General features: G+C 34.0%; 2 protein-coding genes across 2 annotated transcripts in view; one reads left to right on the plus strand and one right to left on the minus strand.

Annotated features, from left to right (window-relative positions):
• Positions 1–1,359: 1,359 nt before the first annotated feature.
• The window catches only part of LOC112053876 (eukaryotic translation initiation factor 3 subunit H), a 158,405-nt gene continuing 132,248 nt past the window's right edge, over positions 1,360–27,516 (minus strand). Inside the window, exons 2-6 of the mRNA XM_024093468.2 lie at positions 9,420–9,530; positions 4,737–4,954; positions 4,017–4,176; positions 2,731–2,935; positions 1,360–2,006 (exon numbers count right to left, since the gene is read on the minus strand). Coding sequence (XP_023949236.1) covers positions 1,654–2,006; positions 2,731–2,935; positions 4,017–4,176; positions 4,737–4,954; positions 9,420–9,497 — 1,014 coding nt within the window. The 5' untranslated portion in view covers positions 9,498–9,530 and the 3' untranslated portion in view covers positions 1,360–1,653. The remainder of the gene's footprint in view (positions 2,007–2,730; positions 2,936–4,016; positions 4,177–4,736; positions 4,955–9,419; positions 9,531–27,516) is intronic.
• Positions 10,392–22,822, plus strand: LOC112053875 (alsin). The gene is made up of 9 exons (XM_024093467.2): positions 10,392–13,668; positions 13,754–14,085; positions 14,172–14,386; positions 14,460–14,787; positions 15,167–15,426; positions 16,549–16,725; positions 17,715–17,902; positions 19,817–19,980; positions 20,938–22,822. Exons 1-9 carry the CDS (start codon positions 10,605–10,607, stop codon positions 20,983–20,985), a joined length of 4,776 nt encoding a protein of 1,591 aa, XP_023949235.2. The 5' UTR covers positions 10,392–10,604; the 3' UTR covers positions 20,986–22,822.

The following is a 27,516-nucleotide window of genomic DNA, read 5'->3' on the forward strand; positions in this document are numbered from 1 at the left end:
AACGGAACCTTCACTCCCCACCACTCAACCCCTCTCCGCGCGCGCAATGCGTGCAGCAGCGCGTCGCGCAGCCGCTTCGCAATTTGGATCGTGCCGCGATGCAAGAACCAGCTCATGACTAAGGGCCCCGTATGGGTTCGAAACTAGTCGGGCATACTCCGACGTAATATCACGTGAGTTTTAGCCGTGTTTCATAATCAATTAATAATCAATAAATTTCTTTAAAAAAAATCAAGTGTGTGTATTCACGCCAATTGTTTTTTAAGTTCTCGCTTTTTAATTTTAGTTTTCTTTCACTTGAGAATAAGGCAAAGGTATTACACCGTACAGGATGTCCCATGTCTTCAAATCTCGCTCTATTCGCAACTCAATAAAAATTAAATAAAAAAATAACGCATTCCACAGACAAGAACGCTGCATTTCATTCTAATTGCAAGTTTTTATTTTTATCAAACAATCAGGGTTTTATCTAATAAGATTATTCTATTTACGAATAAAACCTCCTTCGTTATAAAGTAGGCTAGTACTTGGCTAGTACTCATAACAGACAAAAATAAAAAAAAGAAAATTACTTTAGCCCCTAAAGGCTGACATGCTTATTTAGCACCGCTGTGGGATGGTAATATGACAATGTTTTTGAGCAAGAGTAGTGAAAAATGTATTTTAAAAACTTGTACACTTATCGAGCTTTGTAAATTGGTATAAAACTTGTGTCTACTCTGTGTAGTTACAAAGTTGCTGGAAAAAATGTATGGGAGGTGCTGAATTTTCAATACAAGAAAATAAATTCAAAATTGTTTTACCACTAGAAAGCCACGTTATTCGTGAATGTCATTTTCATTAGGTATATGAAGAATATGACTAGCTTTGAAATGTATGAAATCATTATTTTACAAGATATTATATTATTTTGGTGTACGAGTTAATCACGCATAAAACGGCAGAACTGATTTAGGCATTACTAAAAAAAAATAACCTTAAAATCAATCCTTAGGGTTGAATTTGCTCTTTTTGTTTCGTTTGGGATTTTATTGAATATTGGACTATATTTAAAGGCCTTTAAGTATAATTTTCTTTACCAATAATTCTAAAACTGTCAAAGCAAATTTGGCCAGTTTTTAAGTGAAATTTTCTACATGATTGTGCGCCCTTTTATTATAAGAGGTATATTATCGGAAATCATAAAATTTTAAATAAAACAAATAAATATCAGTTCAAGATTTATTACAAATACGATTACAAGTGGTCACCCCAACCAGACAGAAATCTGCTCAAATCAACCTTATCTCAATACAAATAAAATTTTAAATGCAACATTTGTTTAACTGATTTTGTGACATAAATCTGATTTCAAAAGTCATATTGCTTTCGATTAAGTTGGTAATATAAGAGTTGTTAGTTTGACATGATTGAGCATATTCAACTGCTGGCCTATTTCCTATTTTGGTCTTTAATCAACCCATCAAAATGAAAAAACAAATCAATTGACAAAATGTCATACCCATACTAAGATACAAATTAAAAATGTCATCCGGTGCTTACGGTGGACATCATATAGTATGTAGATGACACTTTGTTGTCCACTTCAATAGGTTGTTAATAAAAACCAAAATAGTGAATAGGCTTGGTCTACGGTCACTTTAAGTGGAATACCTAATTGTTTTGTTTCCCTTCCTTAGCATTCTGTAATGCTTGGGTCAGATATAACTTAGCCAGACTTTGCGAGCAGAACTGGCTTATATGCTGGCTGTAAGTGTTGATCTGACCGGCCACAATCATGGGGTTAAGCCTGGGCGGTACGGGGTGAGGTTTAAAGAGCTTATTGACATCTTCCTCGGGCAGAGGTGCCTCGTCCTTGGCCGCCCTGGCTGCGTTCTCTTGTGCTCTCTTGAGCAACCATCTGTGCTTGTCTTGTTGCTGACGGACCACCAATTGTTGGTAGCGGTTGAACTTGATGGCTTCTTGGTTCAGTTCATCAACACGCTCCATTAGGCTTCTGAGTTGACCTGTAAATAGTTGATAACATTTGATTGTGGTGTTTTTGTTTTGAATGATTAATATTAGGGGTAGTTCAAGTGTTACATAAGCATTGTCGGGGGGTAGGGGTTTTTGCTTTGCTTATTTTTGATGACTAAAATTACATGGTGTAAAAATAGTATATATACATTTTAATTAATTTTAGGAACATCATCATGGTCCTCAAGCATAGTATTGCCTGCTGTATTCAATACTCAATATGCACCCACAATTTTGGCTGGTGGGAGGCTTTGGCCGTGGCCAGTTACCACCATACCAGCAATGTTATGTAGAAGTAATTTTTTTTCATCTTAACAAGTTAGCCTGCGTTAACGGCTTAACATGTAAAGAATAAATAAAAATGGTACCTATCTTTATTTGATATATTTTTAATGCTCACCTTCACTGATCATTAGCATCTGATAGTATGGTAGTTATAAAATAGATATTAACATTATCAGCCTAAGTCTAACAAACTGCTTTGAGCTCCATATCCTAGACCTAACCCTGTGGTGAGCCATTAACACGTTCGCTGCGGTACAAGATCAATTGACCTCGTACTTCTAGCTGCTTTAAGAGTTATGGGGTTGATGGACCTCGTACTGCTTTACAAAGTAAGAGGCCAAAAAAGCCTCGTACCGCACCAGAGGAAAGTACAGAAAAATCAGTACCGCAGTGAATGTGTTAAAATGGGCTGATAATGATGATGCTCACCTTCAAGAACAGAAGCGGTACCAAGATCAAGGAACTTGGACCCTTCCTCCTCTGGAATCATCTCAGATAGCTCTGACATCATAATATTAGTGAGCGGCGAGTTGCGGATCACTATGGGCACCTCCACAAACAGACTCTCATACCCAATCTTGAGGTTACGGAGCGCTTCTGGTGTGTAGTCATTCTCCTTGTACATCGCTATGGCCTGAAAAAAGAAATATTCATAACTTAGCATGAACATTAACAATTAATAATGAAAGCTGGCTGTTTGGGATCACACTTAGACATAAAGAGTTAATTTGATTCTCTGTTAACCAACTTCAAAAAAGGAGGTTCTCATTTCGCCGCGTATGTTTTTTTTTTAACCTTTGTTATCTCATAAGTTCCGTATTTTTTTTTTGTTTGAAAGAGACTTCCAGATTGGTCCCGTTTAATTTACATGAAAATCAGTTCAGTAATTTTATGCTAAAACATAAAAATAAATGACTGTAAACGGCTTTAATTAATACACCACTGGCTTGGCACCGCCTTCAAAGTGATCAGAAGGTACCACATATATTGTTATTTTTCGCCTTTTAGTTTATTTTTGTGGTTTTGTAGTATGTAAAAAATGTTTTATTTGTTTATTTATTTAAGCTGTGCTATTTCAGATATCTCAGATAGTGTTTTGTAGTAAGACTCAAAAATTTTTACATATTATACTGGCAATTACATAATTTTTTTCAAGTCTTAAAATTACTGAAAAATGTTTTAATAGTAAACACTGTATCTAGCAAATAATATGGGGCATAAGTTTGTATGCGGCAATATATCAATCTGTGGATCCTTGATCTATCCAATGCTATTTTCAAGAGATCTATTCCAAGTTGGTTCATCACAATAACAGAATGTACTGTCACTTAAATTTGAAGCAGTCCTACTAAACTATTTTTTTTTTCGGTTCATCATACTCATACCATTAATCATCAGTGCTCTGGGAAAGTAACTTATACACAATTGGGAACGGCTTGTATTGCGAAGGGTCATGTAGCCTAAGTCTTTAAGCTATAATTGTAAATCTTTATAAGCGAAACATTTAGAAAATCTAGACACAAAAAGGCACCTTGTAAAGACCAGGCCATAGCCCACTTACCTATAACTACAATAGTAATGATCAGTTATTTTGCCAGACCTTTAAAACTAAGTTTGGTTTTGACAGTCACATCTGTTTGCACTCTAGATGTTGAAGCCAAAGTGTCACCATTGACGGATATGACAAGGAGGAGGTATTATCAGTATACAATTACCTGAGGAGTCAAGCGATAAGCCTTCAGTGTAAGGAATCCCCTGGCAGACTTCTTGGTATCATAGATGACCACCACACTCTCTTCAATAGACGTCTGGTAGTGGTACTGTGACTCCAGCAGAGACTGGCTCAGAAAGTTGCCCACATCTGCACTCTGATACCTGGAAATCACAGTAAATAAAATTTAATGAGACAAATATCTTCTTTCTTCTTTAAGGGAAATTAATTAAAAATGTCTAAGGAACATGTGGTCTAAAATGAATATTTTTTTTGTAAATAGATCTTAAATTGTGACCCTTATATTGCATCCTTATATTATGACCTAGCCAAACTAATTCATTGATAAATATCATAATGTATCTTACTAGTGTTAAGGTACTATGTCCTATAGAAACCGAAAAGGGGTGTGAATTTTCATCCTCCTCCTAACAAGTTAGCCCGTTTCCATCTTAAACTGCATCATCACTTACCATCAGGTGAAATTGCAGTCAAAGTCTTGTAAAGAATAAAAAAAAAGCCCTTCTCCATACTGTGGTCCTCTCTGCCCAACCATAATTGGTATGATCCTGCTGAAGCAACTTGAGATACACATTCTAATATAGTTACTGGAAATCTAGCAATGAAAGAAAAGTGAAATACATACCTTTCGCATTTATAATATTATAGTAGTTTAATACTATTAAGAGAAGAAGAAAGGCATTTAAAATGAATTGTAACTCACCATCCCACATGGAAGTGATCCACATTGACTCTCCGAAGTCTACGCATCATGTCCAGTTGGTACTCTTCCTCATCCATGGCTTCATCATGCTTGGGGAATGGGAAGCAGTTGGTGATCTCAAGGCGATTTTCCACCACCAGACCCAGCAGAGCCCCCTGGGCTACCTCCATGTTGCTGCATGATTCCTCGTGGCAATGTTTCACTATTTTCATTACCGCCTAAAATTTAAACATAAGATATAATCATATTTAAAGATAAGATAAGATGCAGTAAAATCTTACATATACAGTCTTAATTAAAAAAAATATTTGCATGTAACTTGGAACTAAATTTATTTTTTCACACTGATGTAAAGTGAAAATGCAGTCTAAGATGGAAGCGGGAAAATTATGAGTTTTGTGGTTATACTCATAATTAATTATGAGTGTAACCACAAAACACTGTAAACTGAAGATATACAGTGTATATTGTATCTGAAGATGTAAAACTGTGTAAATGAGTACTAAATATCTACACAATTTTAAATATAATATGCCAAATAGAGTGCACTTGAGGTCAAAGAATCTTTATTTCTCTTAAAGAATTTACATTCACTTACAGAGAAACAACTATAAATAAATCTTATTAACTATTTTACAATCAGCTGTATGCAAACAATTTTTTTCGTTCTACCTACAGAAATGTACGATGTTCGGTGCGAAATCGTTACCACAGTGTAAGTGTTAGTGGTAATACCACTGTATATATTTTCTTAATTTAGTTTTAAATGTGTTTAACGATTTGGCATTCTTCACATCCACTGGTAATTTATTATAAATTTGCACGCCTTCAAATTTTATATGTCTCTTACGTCCTTTGATGCGGTAGCAAAATATGATCCTTTCTACGGCTGATTCGACTCTGCACCTGATGTACTTTTGTAATAGTAATATGTGTGTGAATTGTTTTATTAAGAATTTTTCTTATTAATATACAAGTATAGTAGGCATGTAATTGTTTGATATTCATGATGTCTGTATTTTTGTACAATTTGGATGTAGGAGTTAGGTAGTCATAATTAAATAACATTTTGATTATTTTGTTTTGAGAAATTTGTAGGTCTTTAAGGTTTGTCTTTGTTGCAAAGCCCCAAATTTCAATCAAATATATTAAGTGAGGTTTTACTAAGGCGTTGTAAATTAGTTTGCGGACTGGGAGAGGAAGACAGTGAGTAATATTTCGCAGTGATCCCATCAAGGAGGAAATTTTGCATCTAATATGTTTAATTTGAGTTTTCCAATTTAAGTCACAATCTAACCTTAGGCCAAGATATTTTTCAGTCTTTTTTGGTTCTAAAATTTGGTTGTAAAGACGCAAAGGAGTGTAACATGGAATTGTTTTGTTTTTATTTTTGAAGATAATATAGCTTGTTTTTGAGACATTAATAGTTAAAAGATTTTCTTCAAACCATTCGGAGAGAGTATCCAGATCTTGTTGAACATGACTTATTATGTTAATTATAGAACTACCGTAATAGAAAAGACAAGTATCATCAGCATATAGAGATAGGTGACCGTGGAGTTTGATCTCATGTATAGAATTTATGTAAATAAGAAATAGAAGTGGGCCTAGTATTGATCCTTGAGGCACACCATATCCAGAGGTACTATGGGGTTTACTTTGATATTTACCAATTTTTACTATTTGATATCTATTTTGTAAGTAAGATTCTAATATTTTGTATGCCGTTCCTGTAATGCCTATATCTAAGAGTTTTTGCAATAGTTTTAGATGGCTAACGGTATCAAATGCCTTTTTTAAATCAATAAATAAGCCTAATGCAATTTTTTTCTGATCTATATTTGTGTGCAATTTGGTTATCAAATCAACTGTCGCGGAGAGAGTGTTCGACTGTGACCGAAAACCATATTGTTTTTTATAAATAAAATCAATAGAAGTTAGATATTTGTCCAATCTAGAGTATATAGTTTTTTCAATAATTTTGGACATTACCGGTAATATTGAAATTGGACGATAATTATTAGGGTCGGTCTTAGTGCCCGCTTTATGAATAGGTGTCACTCTAGCTATTTTTAATGAGTCTGGAAAAAGTCCTTCAGCGAAGTTCCTATTAATACAGTCTGTCAATACATTTCCCATTAGTTTAAAAATACATTTGATGGCCTTTGTGGATATGCCATCAATTCCTGTGCTACTATTTAGGTCTAGGTTGCCAACAATTTTATGAATTTCTTCAACTTCACAGGGCATGAATGAAATGAGTCTAGTATTATGTGTTTGGGTGTTTAGGAGTGTGTATGAGGGAGGTGCTTGCTGGGATAGATTTGCAGTTGGTAAATGGGGTTGCTTTTTCGCTAGTATGTTATTTGCAAGAGCCGAACCAATCGTGGAAAAGAAAACATTAAACGTTTCGCAAATTTCATTTTCATCGGCTATAGGACCTAGTGTAGTCACCAGTTTAGGAGGCGTGCAGATGGTTTTGATTTTATTATTAGATAATGTGTTCAGTACATTCCACATTTTTTTAGGTTGTCTTGTATACTTCTTAAATTCATTATAGTAGTAGCTTCCTTTAGCATTTTTTATTTTCTCTGCTGTATTTTTCCGTTCCGATAAAAAATCAGCTTTTAGTTCGTCATTATTGGGATCTGTTTTTAATTTGTACCACGCTGTATTTCGTTGTTGTATTGTAGCGATTATTTCTTTACATATCCAATCTTCGCGGGGTTGATTTAATATTTTTGTTTTAAAGATTTTACTTGCTTGTATTGCAGACTTTAAATAAATTTCTAGGTCTTCATATTTTTTTATGATATGATCTGTATTTTCTATATATTTGCACAGCTTATCATAGTCTATTACTTCATATTTTTCATACTTCTTTTTCGGAGTCTTGAACTTTTTAAGTTTTAAATAAATTTGCTTGTGATCAGACATAGGAGAATCAATAATGCCCATATGGAATCTTTTGTCCTTTAGGTTGGTGCTTACATGATCAATGATAGTTTTAGTTGTGGACGTCTCTCTCGTACAGTAGTCAGGGTGAATTTTGTTTATAATTTCATAGCCAGATTCTCGTATAGTATCACGATAAGGTTTTTCAAAGCGATTTTTTGAGAGTAAGTCGATGTTAAAGTCACCGAAAACAATGGCACGTTTTTTCTGAACTAGTTGTGATGAATATACTTCGAGGAATTCTCTAATATTTGAAGTGTCAGGATTGTAAATTGCTCCTATATTTAATGCCAACTTTTTAAGATGCACCCAGAGATAGTTTACTCCCCCTGTGTACACTTCCTCATCAAGACTATGATTTAAGTTATTATGGACATAGATGGACACACCTCCACCACGGGAGTCTATCCTGATATTATGATAATGTGTATAATTTGGAATTTGGAATGACTCAGCTTCATTTTGGTTTTTCAGCCATGTTTCTGTCAGTATAATAATGTGAACTAAGCATTTAAATGATTGCAGCACACATTTTAGCTCATCTAGTTTTCCTTTCCGACAAATACTTCGAACATTTGCGTAGAAAAAATTTAGGCATGACTTGGAGGTATGTAGGTGCTGGTAAGAGTGGCAAATCTGATGGGTGGTCACTTCTAAATTACAAGAGTTATCAGGCTGGAGGTCTAGTTTTTTGGATTGTTTTTCACAATTTTGGGAATGCCTTTGATGTATTTTATAGTTATATCGTTCTCCCCATTATTCTTACGTTTACTGAGTTCATTATTTAGCTCTTGCATTATGGTCATTTGGGCTGGTGTTCGATCGGAACACAATTTTAGTCCATGAGGTAGTTCCCTATTATTTCGTAGTATTTGTATAACTTCTAGAGGATTTTCGAGAACTACTTTCAATGGACGATTTTTTCCCGGAACATATTTACCAATTCGAAAAGTTTTTAGTATATTATGACTCTTTACTATTTTATATTGGAGTATTTCTTGAGCACTTTTTATTTCAGCAGCGTGGCGCATTTTGTTATCAGCACCGGTTTGTTCCGCTAAACCCTTTATAATAATATTTTTGCTTCTATCTGCTCGATCTTGTAATTCGTTGATAATTTTCTCGTTAGCTAAAATTTGAGATGTTCCAGTGTTGGGTGAACTAATTTCCAAATTTTTAATTTCTATTTCAAGGCTTGAAATCTTCAGATTAGACGCAGTGTTTTGTTTTTTGAGCTCTAAAATTTCTGCTTTCATGTGACTTTTGGCATATTAAATTTAAAATCTAAGAGCTAGATAGGTATACAAGTCATCAAAAATATGATTTTATCATACTAATCAGTAGGTAAATCTAAGAAACAACTTGGGCATTAGGTCATTGCCATTTAATGGCATAATGTGGTATAAACACTAGAAAGTGAGGTGAGCATCCCGAAACGGTATATGACTCATCAATCAGAATAAGCTGCCCAGGTAAATAAACCAACTTTTAATGAAAAACATAACCTAGACGCAACATGTACTACGGCCAAAACTTATTATTTCTTAAGCTGTACATTAATGGAAATAGAAACTAACTTCATTTTCGATTTGTTTAAATGCACAATATCATAATAATGCTCAAGAAACATTGTGATTTTTAAGATAACATGACGTGTCAACAAAGTTTGGTGAAAGCAATTTCTACTGTATCCGCAGGTTTTATGTAGAATGAAATGTTATGAATTACCAGGCCATCGCATTGAACGTAGGTGATTGCGGCATCACTTTCAGGAACGCGTCTAGATGGTCCTCCGCGACTCGCCATTTTTTAAAAAGAAAGGGCGAGGGCGACTCGATGATGACAGTTCGCCCTATTTGACAGTTGACTCACGTCACTTGACCTTCGTTTGTCGTCTGTGCACTTGACATTTTTAATCTATCTACCATAGACTAAGAGATCACCAGCCACAGATAAATAATATTTTGAGATAGTTGTACAAATAAAACAATATTTCAGTATATATCAAGCTATTAAATGTACTGTCCTCTAGTTACAATTTTAATCAAAATAAAGTAAAATGTATAAAATGGCCGACTATGGCCGATTCTCGTATCTCCAGTGTTGCAAGCATGCACAAAGTCATAGCAACACTGTTACTCTCACTGCATTTTCAAGTGTCAACAAATCAGCTGTCATGTTAAATGTCATCCTGTCGGACTCGGAATCAGGGTTCCCAACTTAGGGGTATTCCCCCCAGATTTAGGGGGCAAATAAGTGAAATGGGATTTTTTTAGGGGTCTGAAATTTTTAGGGGTAATTTCAGGGATTTTTTTGACTCTTTAATATTTTTAAATTGATGATAATTTTAATATTTTTTTCTTGACCTAGCGACTTATAACGACATCTAATACGTTATTCTGCAACCAATCTGAGGCAACTGTCGGCAATTTTCATAGAATAAAAAAAAATTGTTAAATTTATTCATTGTCATCATGTATGATTTCAAAAAATCTGAATCCTCAGATAAATACGTAATATTTTGTCTGTATTAAATATAGACTTTTGAAACATATTACAGCATATTATTTCTAAATTATTATGAATTTATATTTTTTAGGGGGACAACTCAATAATTAAGGCGATTTTAGGGGTTTTTGACACAAACTTCAGGGATAAATATTTTGGAGAGTTGGTTACACTGCTCGGAATAGACATCAACCAAAATCAATTTTCCAATACAAACATTATTATTAATTTATTAGCTAAAGATTTCTTTAATTAATTAGTGTTGTGTATGACAAGTATGAATATGAGCGGAATATATTTGTGGACACTTGTGAACGAAACGTTGTTTGTGCAAATAATTAAATTCCTTTAATGGTCATCATGATCCGCCTAGTTCTAATAAACCGATGAGAAAGTGTTCTTAAAATGAGTCAACACAAGTTCTGGAAAGGAATAAAAACGCTGAATGTATCCCCTTCGCAACAAGTACCTGACAAGATCGTTAAACTCTGTTCATTGGGCGCTGATTTCATTGTTCTAGGTAACGACCATGGCCTCTATTACTGCGAAATAAAAGATGATAACTTAAATTTTAAGAAAGTCTCAGGTATTTCCGCTATCGACATATCCCACCACAATGATATCACTTATATTATAGATGTACATGGCCGTATATACAAGACAAATACTAATTTTAAGAACAAGGAAGAAATTGTAGTGAAAGAAGAATCAAAATGTTGTCCCCATGGTTTCAAAAGTGCCAGCAATAAAGTTAAATTTAGAAATGTAGTTACAAGTGATTTTGGGCAGCTCTTCATAAGTATCGATGGACACCTCTGGGGTTCAGGTGCTATGCCTCAAATAGCATTAGATACTGGTAGTGTTAAAAAAGTACCATTTTTTGAGGGTAGAACAGTGTACAGTGCTTCCGTGGGTCAGAATTTTGCTGCTGTGATAGCACGGAAAAATGTTAAACAGTCTAGTAATTGTGATACAGACAGTGAAAATGATGATGAAGAGGTGTTTGCTTCAAACTGTTCACAATGTCAAACTATTATAGGACTAGCTTCACCCGCTTCAGTTCCATCATTATCTGAAACCTGCCCATTGGGGGTCCATATAAGTAAGTCCAGTGAAGATTCAAGCAGTACAACAGCGCCTCAAACTGATGTCCATGTTGATGCACAGAGCTTTACAGAAGATTCCAGCCCCTCATCTGAAGAATCTAAAGTTGCAAAATGTGATACCATGCAAAATGTAAATAGTAATTTAGAAATAGATGATTTACAAGAAAATGATTATGTTGATGAAACTACAGACAATATTGAAACACCTAATGCTAATGCAGAGAAAATCAATAATATATTTATAAATACTGATGCTGCCCGACAATTCTTAAGTAGGCAGCTATCATGGGTATCTGTGGGTGAAGATTATTTAGTAGAATATACAGAAAAACCTACAAGAATTATAAAAGAAAATGTTTCTAATTTAACAAATTTTGTATATGAAGGTGTCAAAACTGTTGGGGATAAAGTAGCTACACTATCAAGGCATGTTAGTGGAAGTAGTGATAATAATGATATAGTAGAACTTCCAAACCGCAATTTTATTGAAGAAATTAGTTCTCTTATGTATAGTTGCAATTCTAATAAGTTTGAAGATCTACAATTCTCAACAAGCACAATTAGTAGTGAAAAAGATTTTGAAGTAGTAAGAAAAAATGATAACCTAAAGAACATGTCTAAACTCGGAAAAAATATATTAGCTACTGAGCTGTGGACATGGGGAGATATATCACATGGACAGTTGGGAATCGGTGATACAGTGAAGAGAGTAAAACCTATGATAGTCATGAGTCTATCTGGATTTGGGTTACAAAAAGTATCTTGTGGTAAATGGCATTGTGCTGCTTTAACTTTAGATGGTAGACTCTTTATGTGGGGCTATAATCACTTCAATCAAGTGAGTTTTGAATCCAGAGAGGATAAAAGTAGTCCAAAGCAATTTACAGAAAATTCTGACAGTGACAGAGTTAGAGATATGATAGCAACAGACAACCACACACTTGCATACACTCATAATGAAAATATTTATTATATGGGTAAACACACTGATGGATTCACAGAAGCTGTGATTAATTTGAATGAAAAGAATGATGAAAATACGAATTCAAAAAATAATAGTTTACCCATAAACTGCAATGAGTCTCAAAGTCACAGTAAGTCTGAAAACCTTTGCTATCATTGGAGAGTACTGTCTTCTGGTACTATTAGTTATTGTTCTGTAGAAGAATCTACAATTTGTCCAGAATTCCAAAATTTGTCCATTGCTCAACGGTATCTTGAAGAATTGCTTTTAATATATCATTCACTAGTTAAGCCTTTTCTGAAAAAAAGTAAAGCTATAACTTCACATTCCAATGTATATGAAATTGTTTGTGATATATTTGGTGACATATTAAATATAACTGCTTTAAATGTTTTATCAACTTGGCAATATGCTGAAAAGCATGTAAATGAATGTGATATTTCTATGATTAAAAATTTAGAAGAGTTTATTTTTTTGTATCAAAAGTATTATGTAGCTATAAGTAATTTGATTGTTATTGGAGGATTTGCTCATATCAACAATATTGTTGATGTTCCATCAAGTATCTATAATTTATTTAGTGATCAACTACCAACAAATAAGCAGAAATATAATAAAAAAACTTTAGAAACTTTGGTAGGTTTGGCTTTTGTACAGCCTTTAACTAGATTAAGTTCATACAAGTGCATTGCACAATCCCTACTACGACGCAAAATTAAAAGGAAAAAAGGTGATGCTAAATATAACATTGATGATCAAATCAACAGAGTTGTGTCATCGTTAGATGCATTAATTGACGAGCAAGAGAAAAAAAGAAAAGAAGCAGATGTTACAAAAGTTTTCTGGGAGACAATAGGGAAAAGTTTAGATCAGTATAGGACACCTGAAAGACGTTTAATTAGAGACTCTAAATCTCGGCCACTAAATTTGGTAAATCCTGGGAGATTCAGTAGCCACTGGTTCATTCTTTTTAATGATTTGTTTGTCCATATTAGTGGGAGTACACCATCTGTCCATTCTTTGGAAATATTATGGGTTGAAGCCATTTCTAACACTGACTCCCTACAAAACGTAATACAGCTCACAACTCCAGAAGAAGTTATTTCTGTAACCACAACTTCAGAAGAGGAGAAGACTGAATGGATCCATATCCTTAACACATCTGTTAAAACAGCATTAAACAAAGATTCGGCATATAAACCTCCAGCTATAAGAACAGCTTCTTATACTTTTTCGTCCAAACATTCATTCTATAAAGATGCCAAATACACAGGAAGATGGCTAGATGGTAAGGTGCATGGCAATGGAAAAGTTGAATGGCCAGATGGAAAGTTATATGTCGGACAGTTTCAGTTGAACACACTATGTGGACATGGAAAAATGGAAATTCCTGGAGTAGGTAAGTTAAATGATCTAACTATGTACATAAACATGAGATTTATTGAAAAATTTTGCAATAAATGCAATTTTATTGTTGTATTCAGGATTATATGAAGGACAATGGAAAGATAATCTTCAAAATGGTTTTGGCATTATGAAATATACTTCAGGAGACATTTATGAAGGATATTTTAAAGATGGCCAACCCCATGGTCACGGAATTAAGAAGCAGGGCGATTTCACTACATCTACGGCAACTATATACACAGGGGAATGGATCAATGGGGCAAGACAAGGTTATGGTGTAATGGACGACATTGGTAAAGGAGAGAAGTATCTTGGTAACTGGGGTGACAACAAAAAGCATGGATGCGGACTTATAGTTACATTAGACGGAATCTACTATGAAGGCCTGTTTACTCAAGATGTTTTGACTGTAAGTAACTGATGCACAATAATAGAGTAAACAGATTATTACTAAATTAATTTTGTGAAAACTATTGTGCCAATAATAATTTTCAGGGACATGGTGTGATGGTCTTTGAAGATGGTACACATTACGAAGGAGAGTTTAGATCTGCAGGAGTGTTTTCAGGAAAGGGTGTTCTGACATTTTCAAGTGGCGATAAAGTGGAGGGTTCCTTGAGTGGACACTGGACCGACGGTATAAAAATATCTAATGGAGTTATGCATTTAAATGTGTCTGATCCAGCACTCTGTGCTAATTCAAAACCTAAGTATGTATTGATAGTCCTTGAAAGCTAGCTTTTTAAGTAATTTCGTGACCACTAATGAAACTATTTATTTCAGTTCTTTTGGCAAATTAAGCGTGGTACCAAATCAGAAATGGAACGCATTATTTCGTCAATGCTTTCAAAGCATGGGAGTCTCCGATACCGCCTTAACACCGACTGGTAATCACTTTATCAACGGCCCGTCAGATGATAACACGAAGATTTGGCAAAACGTTGCAGTGGCTATATCTTGCTCTCATAAAGATAAGCACGCCAAACCTGCAAAGAAGTCAAATGGTTCAGATATAGAGAAATCGGTGGATTGCTTAGAAGTCATACCACAGTTTGGGCAAAAAACTCTGACTTTGAACGACTACACTGAACTGAAACAGTATTTGTTCAATGTAAGAAAACAAATGAGTATTTTTTTTTAATTTTTTGGTAATTGAAAGTCCTTTTCGTTAGGTGAACCATTATGGCTTTCATACCGGTTATATTTTTACATTTTAAAGATTAGACCACTGGCCTGTATTTAAGTAATAACTAGACATTGCTTCTTCCATAATTTGTGGAACCCATTTTTGTTAATTTTTTGCGACTTAGGAAGCAAGCAAAGCAACCCGGCATTTAGTGGCTTAGCACTAATCTTTTGGCCACGCGTGGATGGACAGTTTACGATCCGTAAACTATCCACGTCCGATTAGTCCGCGGCTTCTTCGTACTTCATTACGATAGATGTAATGAATTTACCAGCATTTTAAAATTAGTTGTTCTAATATTCAGGCTTGTGAATCGACACATCACCCCCTTGGACAATTGGTTCTAAGTCTGACCAATGCTTTCAACACTACATACGGAGGCGTCAGGGTGCATCCCTTACTACTGAGCCATGCTGTCAAAGAACTGAAGAGCATCACAACAAGATTGTACCAGGTGGTTCAACTCCTGTTCCCAGCCTTGCCGCCCGAAGGCAATGACGTGGTGTTGCCATATAAATCGGAAAATGAATCTGAGGACAATGACGATAGCAATCCTATTGATGGGTAAGTTTTCATCATCATATTAATCTTAATAAATGCGAAAGGTCATTCATTACGATGTCACCACTTGACGTATAAAGTTGAAATATGGCAGGGTAGTAGTTCGTAGGTAGTAGACGTCCACTAAGAACGGATTTTGCGAGAGGGCCGGATTAAGGAGATCTAAGGGCGAATAAAGTTGCGAGCGTCCGCTAGTTGCTAAATATTAGGTATTTCCCCTAAAAACTATCCATGAAATGAACTCATCGTTATCTGTTTCGTAGTATGGGATCTACTAACGTAGCATGCGTCCGATGCGTGGGTGGATAGATTATTCTTATGTAAACTAAATATTATAAATTCGAATGTGAGTTTGTTGGTTACTATTTCCTTCATTATATAACCAGGTGATCATACAATTTTGCACACATTATTAAGGGTACAGGAAAGTAGGTTCAGGTACCATAAAAATTGTACATAAAGCATAAACTTTTAGACTATCTGACTTCGTTCGTAACACTCCCGATACGGGAGCGAGCCGGGGGACGTGCAGCGATGAATGAGAAACCCACGACTGACGCACCTCACTTCCCCGCACGCGCGATTTTACGCCCGCGTAGTCTTTCCCCCCGTCGCCCGCATATCATGGGAGTGTCATCAACGAACTTGCCAGACTATATATAGATACAATGGGTTGACATATTCCATATATATAAAGCTAAAAAAGCCTCAGTCTAGAACTATAGGAAAATGATGGCATTCAATCAAATTTGCCGTCTTTTCAAGCGTTGAATCGCCTATGGTAGGTATTAACTGACAGCCAGGTGATTCAGATGGTTTCTGAGTATGGCTTTGTACTTGATGTTACTGGTTTTTTATTTCTTCTTTCACTGTTGGCATTTCTAGATGTTCGTGAATTTCCTTTTTCCATGAGAAACCAGGGCGCGTTCGACACTTGTTTCAATATGTAATTTTGCGCTCTTTGTTTAATGCTAATGTTGGAGTAGAATGCTGATCCCCACAATTGGACTACATACATCCATACTGGTTTAATTAGTAGCTGTGTAGCTAAAGCCCTTTATGTTCTATGCGACCACAAACACAGTGACGCGAGATTCTATATTGGATTGTTGAAATGTTTCACAGCGAAGTAGTATCAGCCGCCTCACTGCTACAGCCGACGCTGCTGCCGCGAGTGCACCCCGCCCTGTTCGTGTTGTACGCTCTACACAACAAGAGGGAGGACGACCTGTACTGGAGGAGGCTCTTGAAGTGGAACCGACAGCCCGATACCACGCTTATGGCTTTCCTGGGGATAGATCAGTGAGTACAAATATGCCATCTTTACTGTTATCACATGAAGAGAGTAGATAATCAAGGTCACACGTTTTGGAAAGCCAGAGAAACTCAAATCAGCAAAAGTTGGTAGTGGAGCTTACTTTAAAGTCAAAGAGGAAATGATGTTTTCTCCGAGTATCGTAAAATGAAGGATTGTAATATGATTACAGCATACCCTTTCTCCTTAATTAGACCTTTAATACAAAAGTGCAGTTTATGGATTGGTGAGATTTTTTAGGTCGAAGTTTTTTTGGTCTTAGTTAACTACTTTTTAGTATTCTTTGGAATAATGGGGTGACGGAGTGTAGTACTGCTACATAATATAAATTAATTATTACGAAATAGTTTTTTAGGAATGGCCAGGCAATTGAAAAAATTGTCAGGCAACGTCTGCGAGAAATCAGATTTTTTTATAGATATGTAATAGAGAACACCCAGGTAAAGTCAAATTCGTAACTTGAAGTTAATGCTTTTAATCTTTAGAAAAATTTTAAAACCTACATGAGCTGATAGGTAATGTGACACATTATGATTGTATAGTAAGACAAATTATTTAGTTTAACTTATCTTATTTGGCATAACTGACTTATATCAATGTTATCCTTTTTATCTTTGACAGATTTATGCTTGGTTAAGATTTCTTTTGATAGCATTAGATAATACCTGCGGTTCGCACAATGTTATATTTAATTTATTAAAAAAAATAAGAACTAGTAAGATAAGATATGTTAACTTCACAAAATTTGATCTTCCGTGTTTTCACGATCTGTAACGAATTCAAATTACCTATCGATCTTCTATCGTACCAATAAAATGTTAAGTAAACATCCAGACAACAAAATTTCAAGTATCAAAAAAACAATTAGATTGACAGAGACAATGATAAGTAAATTAGCTCTCCACCTTTTTTTTTAACCTCATTTATACTATTTTTGATATTTCACAACTCAAACCTTCTATTTTATTGTTTCTAGAAAATTCTGGACCACATCGAGCGCCAACCCTCAAACGTCTCCAACATTTTCACCAATGAAAGAACAACTGTTCCACGAGGCGGTGGAAACGCTGCAGCAACTGAAGACAACGTTCTCACCCATCGAGAAGCTGCTGGTGATTCGCAGCACGTTTCAGAAGATGACTACGGCTGTGCAGCAAGAATTAGGTGAGAATATATTTGTTCTGTTCTCCTTTCCTTAACTCTTGTTCCTCCTTCTTTCTACCACAGAACAGAACAGAACAGAAGAGGAGTTTGTCAGGAATCCGCAAATCTGACCCTTTAAATCCCTGTAGCTCGGAAAGTAATGATCGCAGATACCCTGTTACTTTTACAAAATCACTTTACTATTAGCATACTTCTAATTTGTATACAATTTAAAAAAAAACTGTCATCATCTCTAATATTACCATAATCCCGTTAACCCGTATTGGACTGTGGTGGGTTTAGACTCAACACGCTGCTTATAGGAGAGGGGATATAGAAGATAGGGAGGATGGCTTGGCCCTGTATTGGGCCGTAAAAATAGGGAAATAATAATTATAATATATGTCATGTGCTGTCATGTGATGGACTGCTGAACACTGTTGGACGTAGGCCTCTTGTGGGGACATCCAAGTAGAGATCTTGAGCCACCAGTATCCATCGGCTCCGTGTTACCCACTTTGTGTGTAAAGTATAAGAAAATTTCCATTTGTTTACTAAATTATTTGTTTACTTAATCAAGGATTTGTTTATTAAACTGAGCAGCCTGTTGTGTTTTTAATAACTACTTAACCTTCATAAGGGAAATCATTTAATGTTTACATATGCGAACTAAAATTAAATCGTCTGACTTATATGTTGATGCTCTGATAAATTTCATAATTATGAAGGACAGAGGAAGCGACATACTTTTTATTTTGCAAGGTTAATAATGCTGTTTTATCTAAAGTCGAGGTCTTATAGTTGTTCCTCTCTTTTCTTGTTTCCACCTGTTCAAACAATATTCTGGTATTTCTTCAGCTCTACATATACAAATACATATCAAAAGGCCATTTGACCCATGCCAAATTTCAATATGATACTTTATTTTCAATTATGTACATTGATTGCCTTAATGTAATACCTACCTAAATCGGAACCTTGTCTTTATTTCTTGTTTGCGAATTGCCCATTAGCAATTTTATGCCAAAATTCCTTGAGACGAAAACAATGTGTCTGGGTATAACAACAAAGTTCCACAATTATTTCTGCTAAAAAAGAGAAGTTGACTTATATCAATATTAATTTCCCATACTACATGGAATAGGGGTCCGAAATATATCGATACTAATTAATAAAAGTTAAGGATTTCTTATAAAACTTAATTAATGTATTTAATTTAAATCATGTATTTTTTAAAATATTCCAAACGTCGAAAAAGCTGTCGTCCATTTTGTGACGTCACAATGTTACTTGTTAGTGTTACTAAACGTCAAACTAGTTGATAACTAATATTTTTGTCAAACACTCCGATTGAAAGAGAAACAGTCGAAATATAGACCGACATCATGGCCGACAGGCGTTTTGGCTCGTATTGTCAAAAGCATATTTAAAAACTAAAATTTTCACATCCAAAAAAATAATTCAATCTTTAATGAACTGTTGAAGACCATAAAAAAAGAAGTGTCAGGTCAGGTCTATTATTGCTGAACACTGACACTTGAATGATAAGTGATAAGTAATGATCAATTGTAAATTACAATACTGTATATTTTTTTTAAAAAGAGCAACTGTTGAGTTTCTTGCCGGTTTCTTCTCAACAGAACCTGCCTTCCGAACCGGTGGTAGAATCTTTACAAATAGTCAACTGACGTATCAAAAGTGCTTGTAAACTGAGCCTACTTGAAATAAATGAATTTTGATTTTTTTTATTGAGAAAGAATACAATAAGGAACTTAAGCTAACTTATCCTAATAACTATAACTTCTGGTGACAGAAGGGCTGGCTCATTTTTTGCGCAAAGGATCAGCCTGGCTGTCCAGCGCAGAAATGCAGCCAGTATTCTTGCCACCATTCCACGTGGGCATGATTTGTATTGAATTTTGAATAAATCCACAGGTCACCACTACCTCTGGAGTATGGACGAGTTGTTCCCAGTGTTCCACTTCGTCGTGGTCCGCGCCAGAATCTTACAGCTGGGCTCGGAGATACACTTCGTCGAGGATTTCCTGGAGCCCGGCATGCAGCATGGAGAATTGGGACTTATGTTTACTACTTTAAAGGTAAATTTGTATCTACTCTACTAATATTAGTCCTTTTGTAGAAAAGAAAAGTTTTTCAAAAGAAAATAACGAAACTCTTTTAAGATTTCTTTGTTGTCCGCATCGATCTCCTATTAAAAAGTGGATGCACAATCAGCGACCAAAAAATTGATTTGATTTTATTGAATATTAGACAGTTAGACTATATTTAAAGGCCTTTAGGTATAATTTTCTTAACCAATAATTCTAAAACTGTCAAATCAAAATTGGCGAGTTTTTAAGTAAAATTTTGTAAATGATTGTGCGTCCTTTTACTATAAGAGGTCAATGCTACGTAAGGGACCTTTAGTGGCTGAGTGCGACTCGCATTTTCCATTTTTTTTTCATTGTATAGACCAGCGAATGACCGCAATTATATATTGGCAAATTCGTTCGTAACACTACCGATGGTCCGCGCGGGCCGGGAGGGGGTAGTGATTCCTCGCACGACTTTATACCCGCGCAGTCTTTCCCTCTGCCCCCCGCGCGCTCGACTTCACACCTGCGCAGCCCTTTCCCCCCGTCGCCCGCATATCATAAAATAGCCAAGCCGCCAAGCTATAAGCCTGATGGTAAGCGAAAATGCAGGCTGAAGCCTATCGTGGTACGCGCTTGCCTGGGTGTACCAATTCACTCTCGACTAGTCATGTCAAAATTGACTAATAATACGCAAAAAATTGGAAACGGTCGGGACGCCATTAAATTTAAATTGAAGTCTCCATCGATTCCGTATGTATATGTCACCGTTAAATTGTAAAATACGTTAGTTTGTAATATACCGAAAAATAACACGTTAAATTGTAATCAGTATGTTCAGTCACAATATATCCACAGATTACAATATCGCGAGTGAGATTATAAACCAACGTATTTTACAATTTAACGGTAACATATATAAATTTTTATTTTGATGGTAATATTATCAATTTTTTTTCACAGGCGTGCTACTTTCAAATCCTGCAAGAGAAGATGTCAATCAACCCCTAATATAGAGTTAGCTTACAAATATTTCACTGATAGAAAAACCGTGAGATATAACGATTTATCGGGTAAACACACACTAAGACATTCATTTTTAAACTTTACCACTACAGTTAAATATCTACGCCATATTAATATTATATGAGTACCTATCTCTGGTACACTGAGGATATATACTTCATCATTTCAACTTTACATAAGATTCCTACCACAGTAAAATGAACTTTATGGCTTTTGCAGCAGCATTGGAAATCGTATAATCAAGACCCATAACAATGTGGCTGTAAATGTGAACAGCATTTTTGGTATTTAATCAGGTGTGTGTTTATTACAGGCAATAAAGATCTCACGAATCATCCCGATAATTATATAGAAATCGATCATAAATGCAAAATTATTACTAAAATGATCTTGCAATAACGATATCGTGTGCTATAATCATTGATCTCATATTAAATAGTGGATGCACAATCAGTGACCAAAAAACGTCCGAACTCAATGAGTGCCAAACACAACTTCTTAGCACTCAATTTAAGTAGTCGCATTTGCAAATTCAACCTTAAACTCAAACTTTAATGTTGAATTTGCTCTGAATTTGGGATTTTATTGAATATTGGACTATATTAAAAGGCCTTTAGATATAATTTTGTTTACCAATAATTCTAAAACAGTCAATACAAAATTGTTCAGTTTTCAAGTGAATTTTCTATATGATTGTGTGTCCTTTATATTATTAGAGGTCAATGGCTATAATCTAGCACGCGCTGTCTCCACGCAAGTAATTGTCCATGTTTTCTAATTTATATTTTTAATACAAGGTTGAAAATTTAAATGTTATTTACTTGTGTAAATTGCAATTTGTCATGCGATCAATGTTTGTCTGCTGAATGTTTTAACAGCAAATTTTGCACAGAATAAAGTGTTTAGGTAAATCTCTTATTCTTATAATTGAAATTTTGGTATAATTATGGTCGCGACGTGATAGAATTTACTTTTACGATATCTTGAATCTAAACTACCACCTGTTTGTAGTAAAAGAAAAAAAATAAATGACTCGTATTTTTAAAAACTGCCCCAAAATTAGAATTGTTAACTATATCTAAATATAAATAATAAAGTGTGTGTGACTTTCCCCAAATTGCTGATCCGTCTTAGTTGAGTTGCTGGTAAGAAAACAACTCACATAGAGTTATAGACTATGATAAAGAGTAGGCTTTACTCTATGGCCCGCAGATAATATAAACTTACTGTTTTTTTTTTTTCAAACTACTGCTTGTACATTTTTATATTAGTTAAGTACCTTTAGCAAAATATTATATTTTTCACATAAAAATATATTAATGAACATTTTTGGCTAGTCAATGTTTTTTTTGTTAAAATATAGTAGAAAGCTAAGTGCCACTGTCGTATAATTGTTTTTGCAATAATTATTATTTCGTTTTTTTATTATAGTATACGATTATTGTTTTATTATTTTAAAATAAAATGTGCCAAAGAATGTATAAGTAGCAATAAATAGTAATTGTTATTTTGCGTGCCTAAACTATACTTTATACTCATAATTGCAGCTTAGCTTAGCAAATTGTAATAAATATTATTAATGATAATTATTATATTTTTTTGCTGTTGTGCGAATATTATAGTTCGAAATATTGTTAATATATTTTTTTTACTATACAACCTAGGTACATATGTAGCTGTAAGTTTAGAATATGTAATAGGTTACTTAATGCAAGAATAATATTATGAGCTCTAATTTTTTCATTTTTGAATATAACAATAATAATGATTACATGTTGACTTGAAACTTGGCAGTTCTTATAAAAATTGCTGTTTGTTACGTCACAGATTAAGCAAGTGGCACGTCGATTCTCTTTCTACGATCGCTAACGCTTTGAAAACTAGAAAGATGTATGGGAATGACAGATCGTGATCACGTAACCTATCGATAGCAAATGTCATTCCCATACATCTTTCTAGTTTTCAAAGCGTTAGCGATCGTAGAAAGAGAATAGATGTGCTACTTGGCAAGGGAGGCAGGGCTATGAGTTCACGTGAACGTGAGACGGTGGGAGTTGTTCAGCATAGAGTTCATCTCTATGATATATTGAGGATATTATTTTTAAGTTTAGATACTAAGTTGTATTTAAAAATAATAGTTACATTTTTAAAACATCTATGAAAGATATTTTTTTTTATTATTTGATGCTTTAATTATATTTTAAGTTTAAAGGCCCTAACTTAAGGCATGCCAGTATGATTAGCCATAGACCCTCTTATTTAAATGGCAAAGATATGTAATTTGTATATTGTACCTAGTTGTCAAATACTTCGTATTTAACTATTTAAATATATCATATACTAAGCAATACATAGGTAGGAACAGTTATAAAACGAATTTCTGATATCATCAGAACTCATTTGTAACTTTTTAAATAACCAAATGTGATAGCAACTTTCAATTAAAATCACAGATTTGTTTTTAATAATATAATAATACATTTTCTTTCATGTATAAAAAATGTATTACGCAGAAGCGGATGTGACATTTGCTTATTTAAAATTTTACAGCAAAGACACAGAAATTTATATTTATGAAATTCTTATATTAATGATTGCAAATGGATATTGAAATTAGGTTAATATTGCCGTATTAATGAAGTTCTCAATAGAAATATTAATCCTGACAAAATAAACACTTGTCTGGATACAGCCTTATTGTAGTAAATAATCCAAAGTGCAAGTACAAAAGTGATGTTAAGTATATTTTTTTTAATTCCTATTTAATTTTACTGTATACATAAGATTGAAGATCAATTTAATAATAATATAAAAAAAAATCCCATTCCCATAGAAAAATGTTTTGTTTAACAGAATACAATTTCTTGTTATACTTAGATGTTATTGTAAGAGTATGTTTACCATATCATATTATGAGTGAAAATGAAGAAACATATTTATATCTCAAGCTATTAATGTATTGTAGTGTGTTTGAATTTTAAAAAGAATATTTATTAAAATTTCAATAAAAGTTTAGATAAAATAATACTGTATTTTTATTTAAACAGGTCATCTACGCATTCAAAGTGGTTTTAACAGTGATAATAAACGTTGTCTGATTAATATTGATTAATTGCTCAAATCAGTGCCTTATTTGGGATTTTTATTTTGTGTATTCTGTATGTATATTGTATATGTATATCCGTATCCGCTACTGTAAAATCCGTTAGCGTCTTTAGTCTATGCCGCTAATAACAATATGGCGGACCAGTGTGGTCATTCTAAGTCAAAGAATAAAATACCTACTTTACTTAGTCAAAAATATAGAATTATAGTAAGAAAAAGTATCTACGTATTCCTTTTCTGCATCCGCGTTTCTATTATTGTAGATTGTAAAACCTTCAATGCGAAAAGATATTGAATTATAAAAGGTGTTATTACTTAAAGTTACATGGGTAAGGTATATCCATTTGCATAGGCAAATATGCAAACGTATAAAATTCGGTGACTGGAAGGTATAAATACTAAACATAGAGAATAAATAATACACCGATTTATTTATTAAGGCTATTTATTAATTCCTATAAAATAACATACCAAATGTCTCTTTTGTACAACATCATATCAAAAATGTACACCATAATATAAATTTCGTGTCAGGTAAATGTTACCCAATACTAGCGAATCTTTCATATTTCCTTGCTATTACATTTCATGAAATATAATATTATAATTATCCTCCTCTTACTTGTTTAATCTCTGATAGTTAAACAATTATCTTTCATGTCGGCGATCTTGTCATGTTATTAATTACCTACAGTTTACTATACAATATGAAATACTTGAGTTTATTAAGTAACTGAGTAATAGGTACAAAATATCTAACTAATAATCTGCTTCGGTATTTAAAATATATTCATATGGGTAAGGATATTTGGAAAAAGTAATTTTATAGCCATTTTCTATATTTCCCTTTAGATTTAACCTGTAGCCTTTCAAATTTTAGTCCACCCTTTGACTATATTGAGGGTATTTAAACCAGATAAACAATTACTTGACACCGCTTACACACAAACTGGTCCTTATCTCATTAGTTTGTTTAAAAAGCAATGAAAACTTCGTCTATATTGTTTATTTTGTGATACTTAAAGGTTTTCTTAAGCTTAAGATTATCGGTTTTTAATAACACAATAAAACCTCCGGCAATGCTGTACAGTATCTACAATGCGGACATCTATTAAATTTAGTTTTTTAAGTTTTCAAGCAATCAAATATTATATAAATGGAGAACATACCTGCATTACTGCAACACCGATTGATTGATTGACGGAAATGTGTGACGTCACATTTGACAATTCTAGTGAACTAGTGGCTTCAAAGATGACGTCAGATATTTCACAAGTGTTTACCAATTCCAATGTCAGATTCATACAACAACTTCATACAAATATTGCACTTCTTATTAAATTTTTATTTGACTACGAAATTGAGAAAATATTGTCTTCCGTCAAGCAAAGTCGGAGTATAAAAACATATATAATAATAAATAGTTAAAAAGAAGGCGTTTCCATACCAATAATTTATTTATAATTCATGCGTAAATTCTATATCAGTAAGTACCTAAGAATAATAACTCTAGCAATGAAGTCAAAGATGTTTTATAAAATCTGGAATTTCTATTTATAATCTTTAAAAACTGTATTCTATTGCCCTTAAAATAATCTGGTTGCAGTTCTACAGTTAACAAAAACATTACAAATACACACACATTCACACAGAGTTTGTTATTGAGCAAATAACGTGACGTCATACTGAAAATGAGGATGTCATTCCATAGACAATATACAAACACTAAGTGTGAACATGCTAAGTTGCCAGTTACAAATATTTATTATTAAAAAAAAATATATATATAGCGGATCGTTTGAGACGTCAAAATCATATTAGGGTATCAATTTTGATACTTCTAATGCCGAATTGATTTTTGTTAACTATAAAACTTATACTAACGGCCATTTATAAAACCGTCAATACAGGCATATAAAAACTAATGAAATTCTTGTTCATTTAAGTTTATTTCAACATAAATCTCGAGCTTATTTTTAATTTTGTAATACCCTTATCAAAACCAACGTAAAGTTGAACGCACATAATACCGGCACTAATATTGTTATACACATAGAAAATGCACGCAAAAGTGCATAGCTCTTAATGCCAACGTTAAAGCCATTGTTGGCGCATCTAAATCTGGGTACTGATCGCCAGTAGCAACTCATTATTTCTCATATTGAATTTAAGAATGCGCGCGTTGTAAAATGATACATTGCCCCATCTAAAGTAGATCATTACCTAGGAAACCACCTGAATACAAACGTGTGTCGTAATGTGCGATCAACATAAGATATTGGGATGGACATAAAAATCAATACACACCATTAAGATTCCATAAAATTAGATTTATTTCATAAATTCGTGTCAATAATTTGTTTTTCATAATTTACAACCTTTATGCATTAATGACATAACTGACATTACTGGGCCTCGAGTTTAAATTTTTGTATGAATCATCAGTGGAGTAAGTAAAGGGACAGGTTTATCTAAAGCGAAGCCAATTAAATGAAATAAAAAAGTGTAAACAACTGACTATTGAAATTTACTGTCAATATCGTAATCAATTTGTTTCGTTCGCAGTAGCTTAAAGTTATTTACATTCCTTGCCTTGCCTCTGGCTTCGTTTCAGTCGTACTGATGTATTTGAACAAATCTTTTCGACTATTTAGACAAAATAATGGGAAAAAAAATTAAGTTGACAAAATATGATTATACAAAAACTTATACTTGAATCACATACGCAATATCCACCGTTTACAAATACTAAGTTTACTTAGCTTAGCTTACGTCGGAGACACTTTTTATAAACTTTGACTCATCTGTTTAGACATATCAAGACGCGAAACGAGTAAGTAATTAAGTAACAAATCGTAAATCGACGAGATAGTCCATTTCGTATAGACTTGCGACTTGAACGCAATAGGTAAAAAGGCCAAAATTAGCTACAGCTAACAAGCGATTTTCAGTACTCTGACGCAATACAGTAAGTATACGAAATATTCAAGTAGACATAAAGCAATGAAAAAGCCGTACTAAGCTAAACTGAGAAGAGCTTCATAAACAGTGGATATTGAGCATAAAACGCGGATAAAATACAGTGGGGGAGGGGACAACGAAGGCAGTGTAGGTGGGTAGCTATTGTTAGTAAATGTGTGAAACAGTGAAACAAGTGTTTCCCAAATATTCTTTATAAATGGTAAGAATCATTTGGAGAGCAGCCATTTTGCTGTGCAGTTTAACTTATATAATTAGTAAGCAGAATCTAATCGAATCGTATGCCTCGAAATTATGCAGGGCGTCACTTTGTAGGGCATTGCCCTAGCGTGCGTTCTCTGCGAAGTTCTGTCTTGGCAATTTCGTTGATGACACTCCCATGATATGCGGTCGACGGGTGGGGAAAAACTGCGCGAATGTGAAGTCGTGCGC

This window comes from Bicyclus anynana, chromosome 3 (assembly GCF_947172395.1).
Source record: "Bicyclus anynana chromosome 3, ilBicAnyn1.1, whole genome shotgun sequence".
Lineage (NCBI taxonomy): Eukaryota > Metazoa > Arthropoda > Insecta > Lepidoptera > Nymphalidae > Bicyclus > Bicyclus anynana.

Excerpts from the sequence above, each read along its gene's own strand:
- LOC112053875 (XM_024093467.2), top strand. The coding sequence starts at position 10,605 with ATGAGTCAACACAAGTTCTGGAAAGGAATAAAAACGCTGAATGTATCC. Across the intron at positions 13,669-13,753 it reads AATGGAAATTCCTGGAGTAG|GATTATATGAAGGACAATGG; the intron begins GTAAGTTAAATG and ends TGTTGTATTCAG. Across the intron at positions 14,387-14,459 it reads TGTGCTAATTCAAAACCTAA|TTCTTTTGGCAAATTAAGCG; the intron begins GTATGTATTGAT and ends TATTTATTTCAG.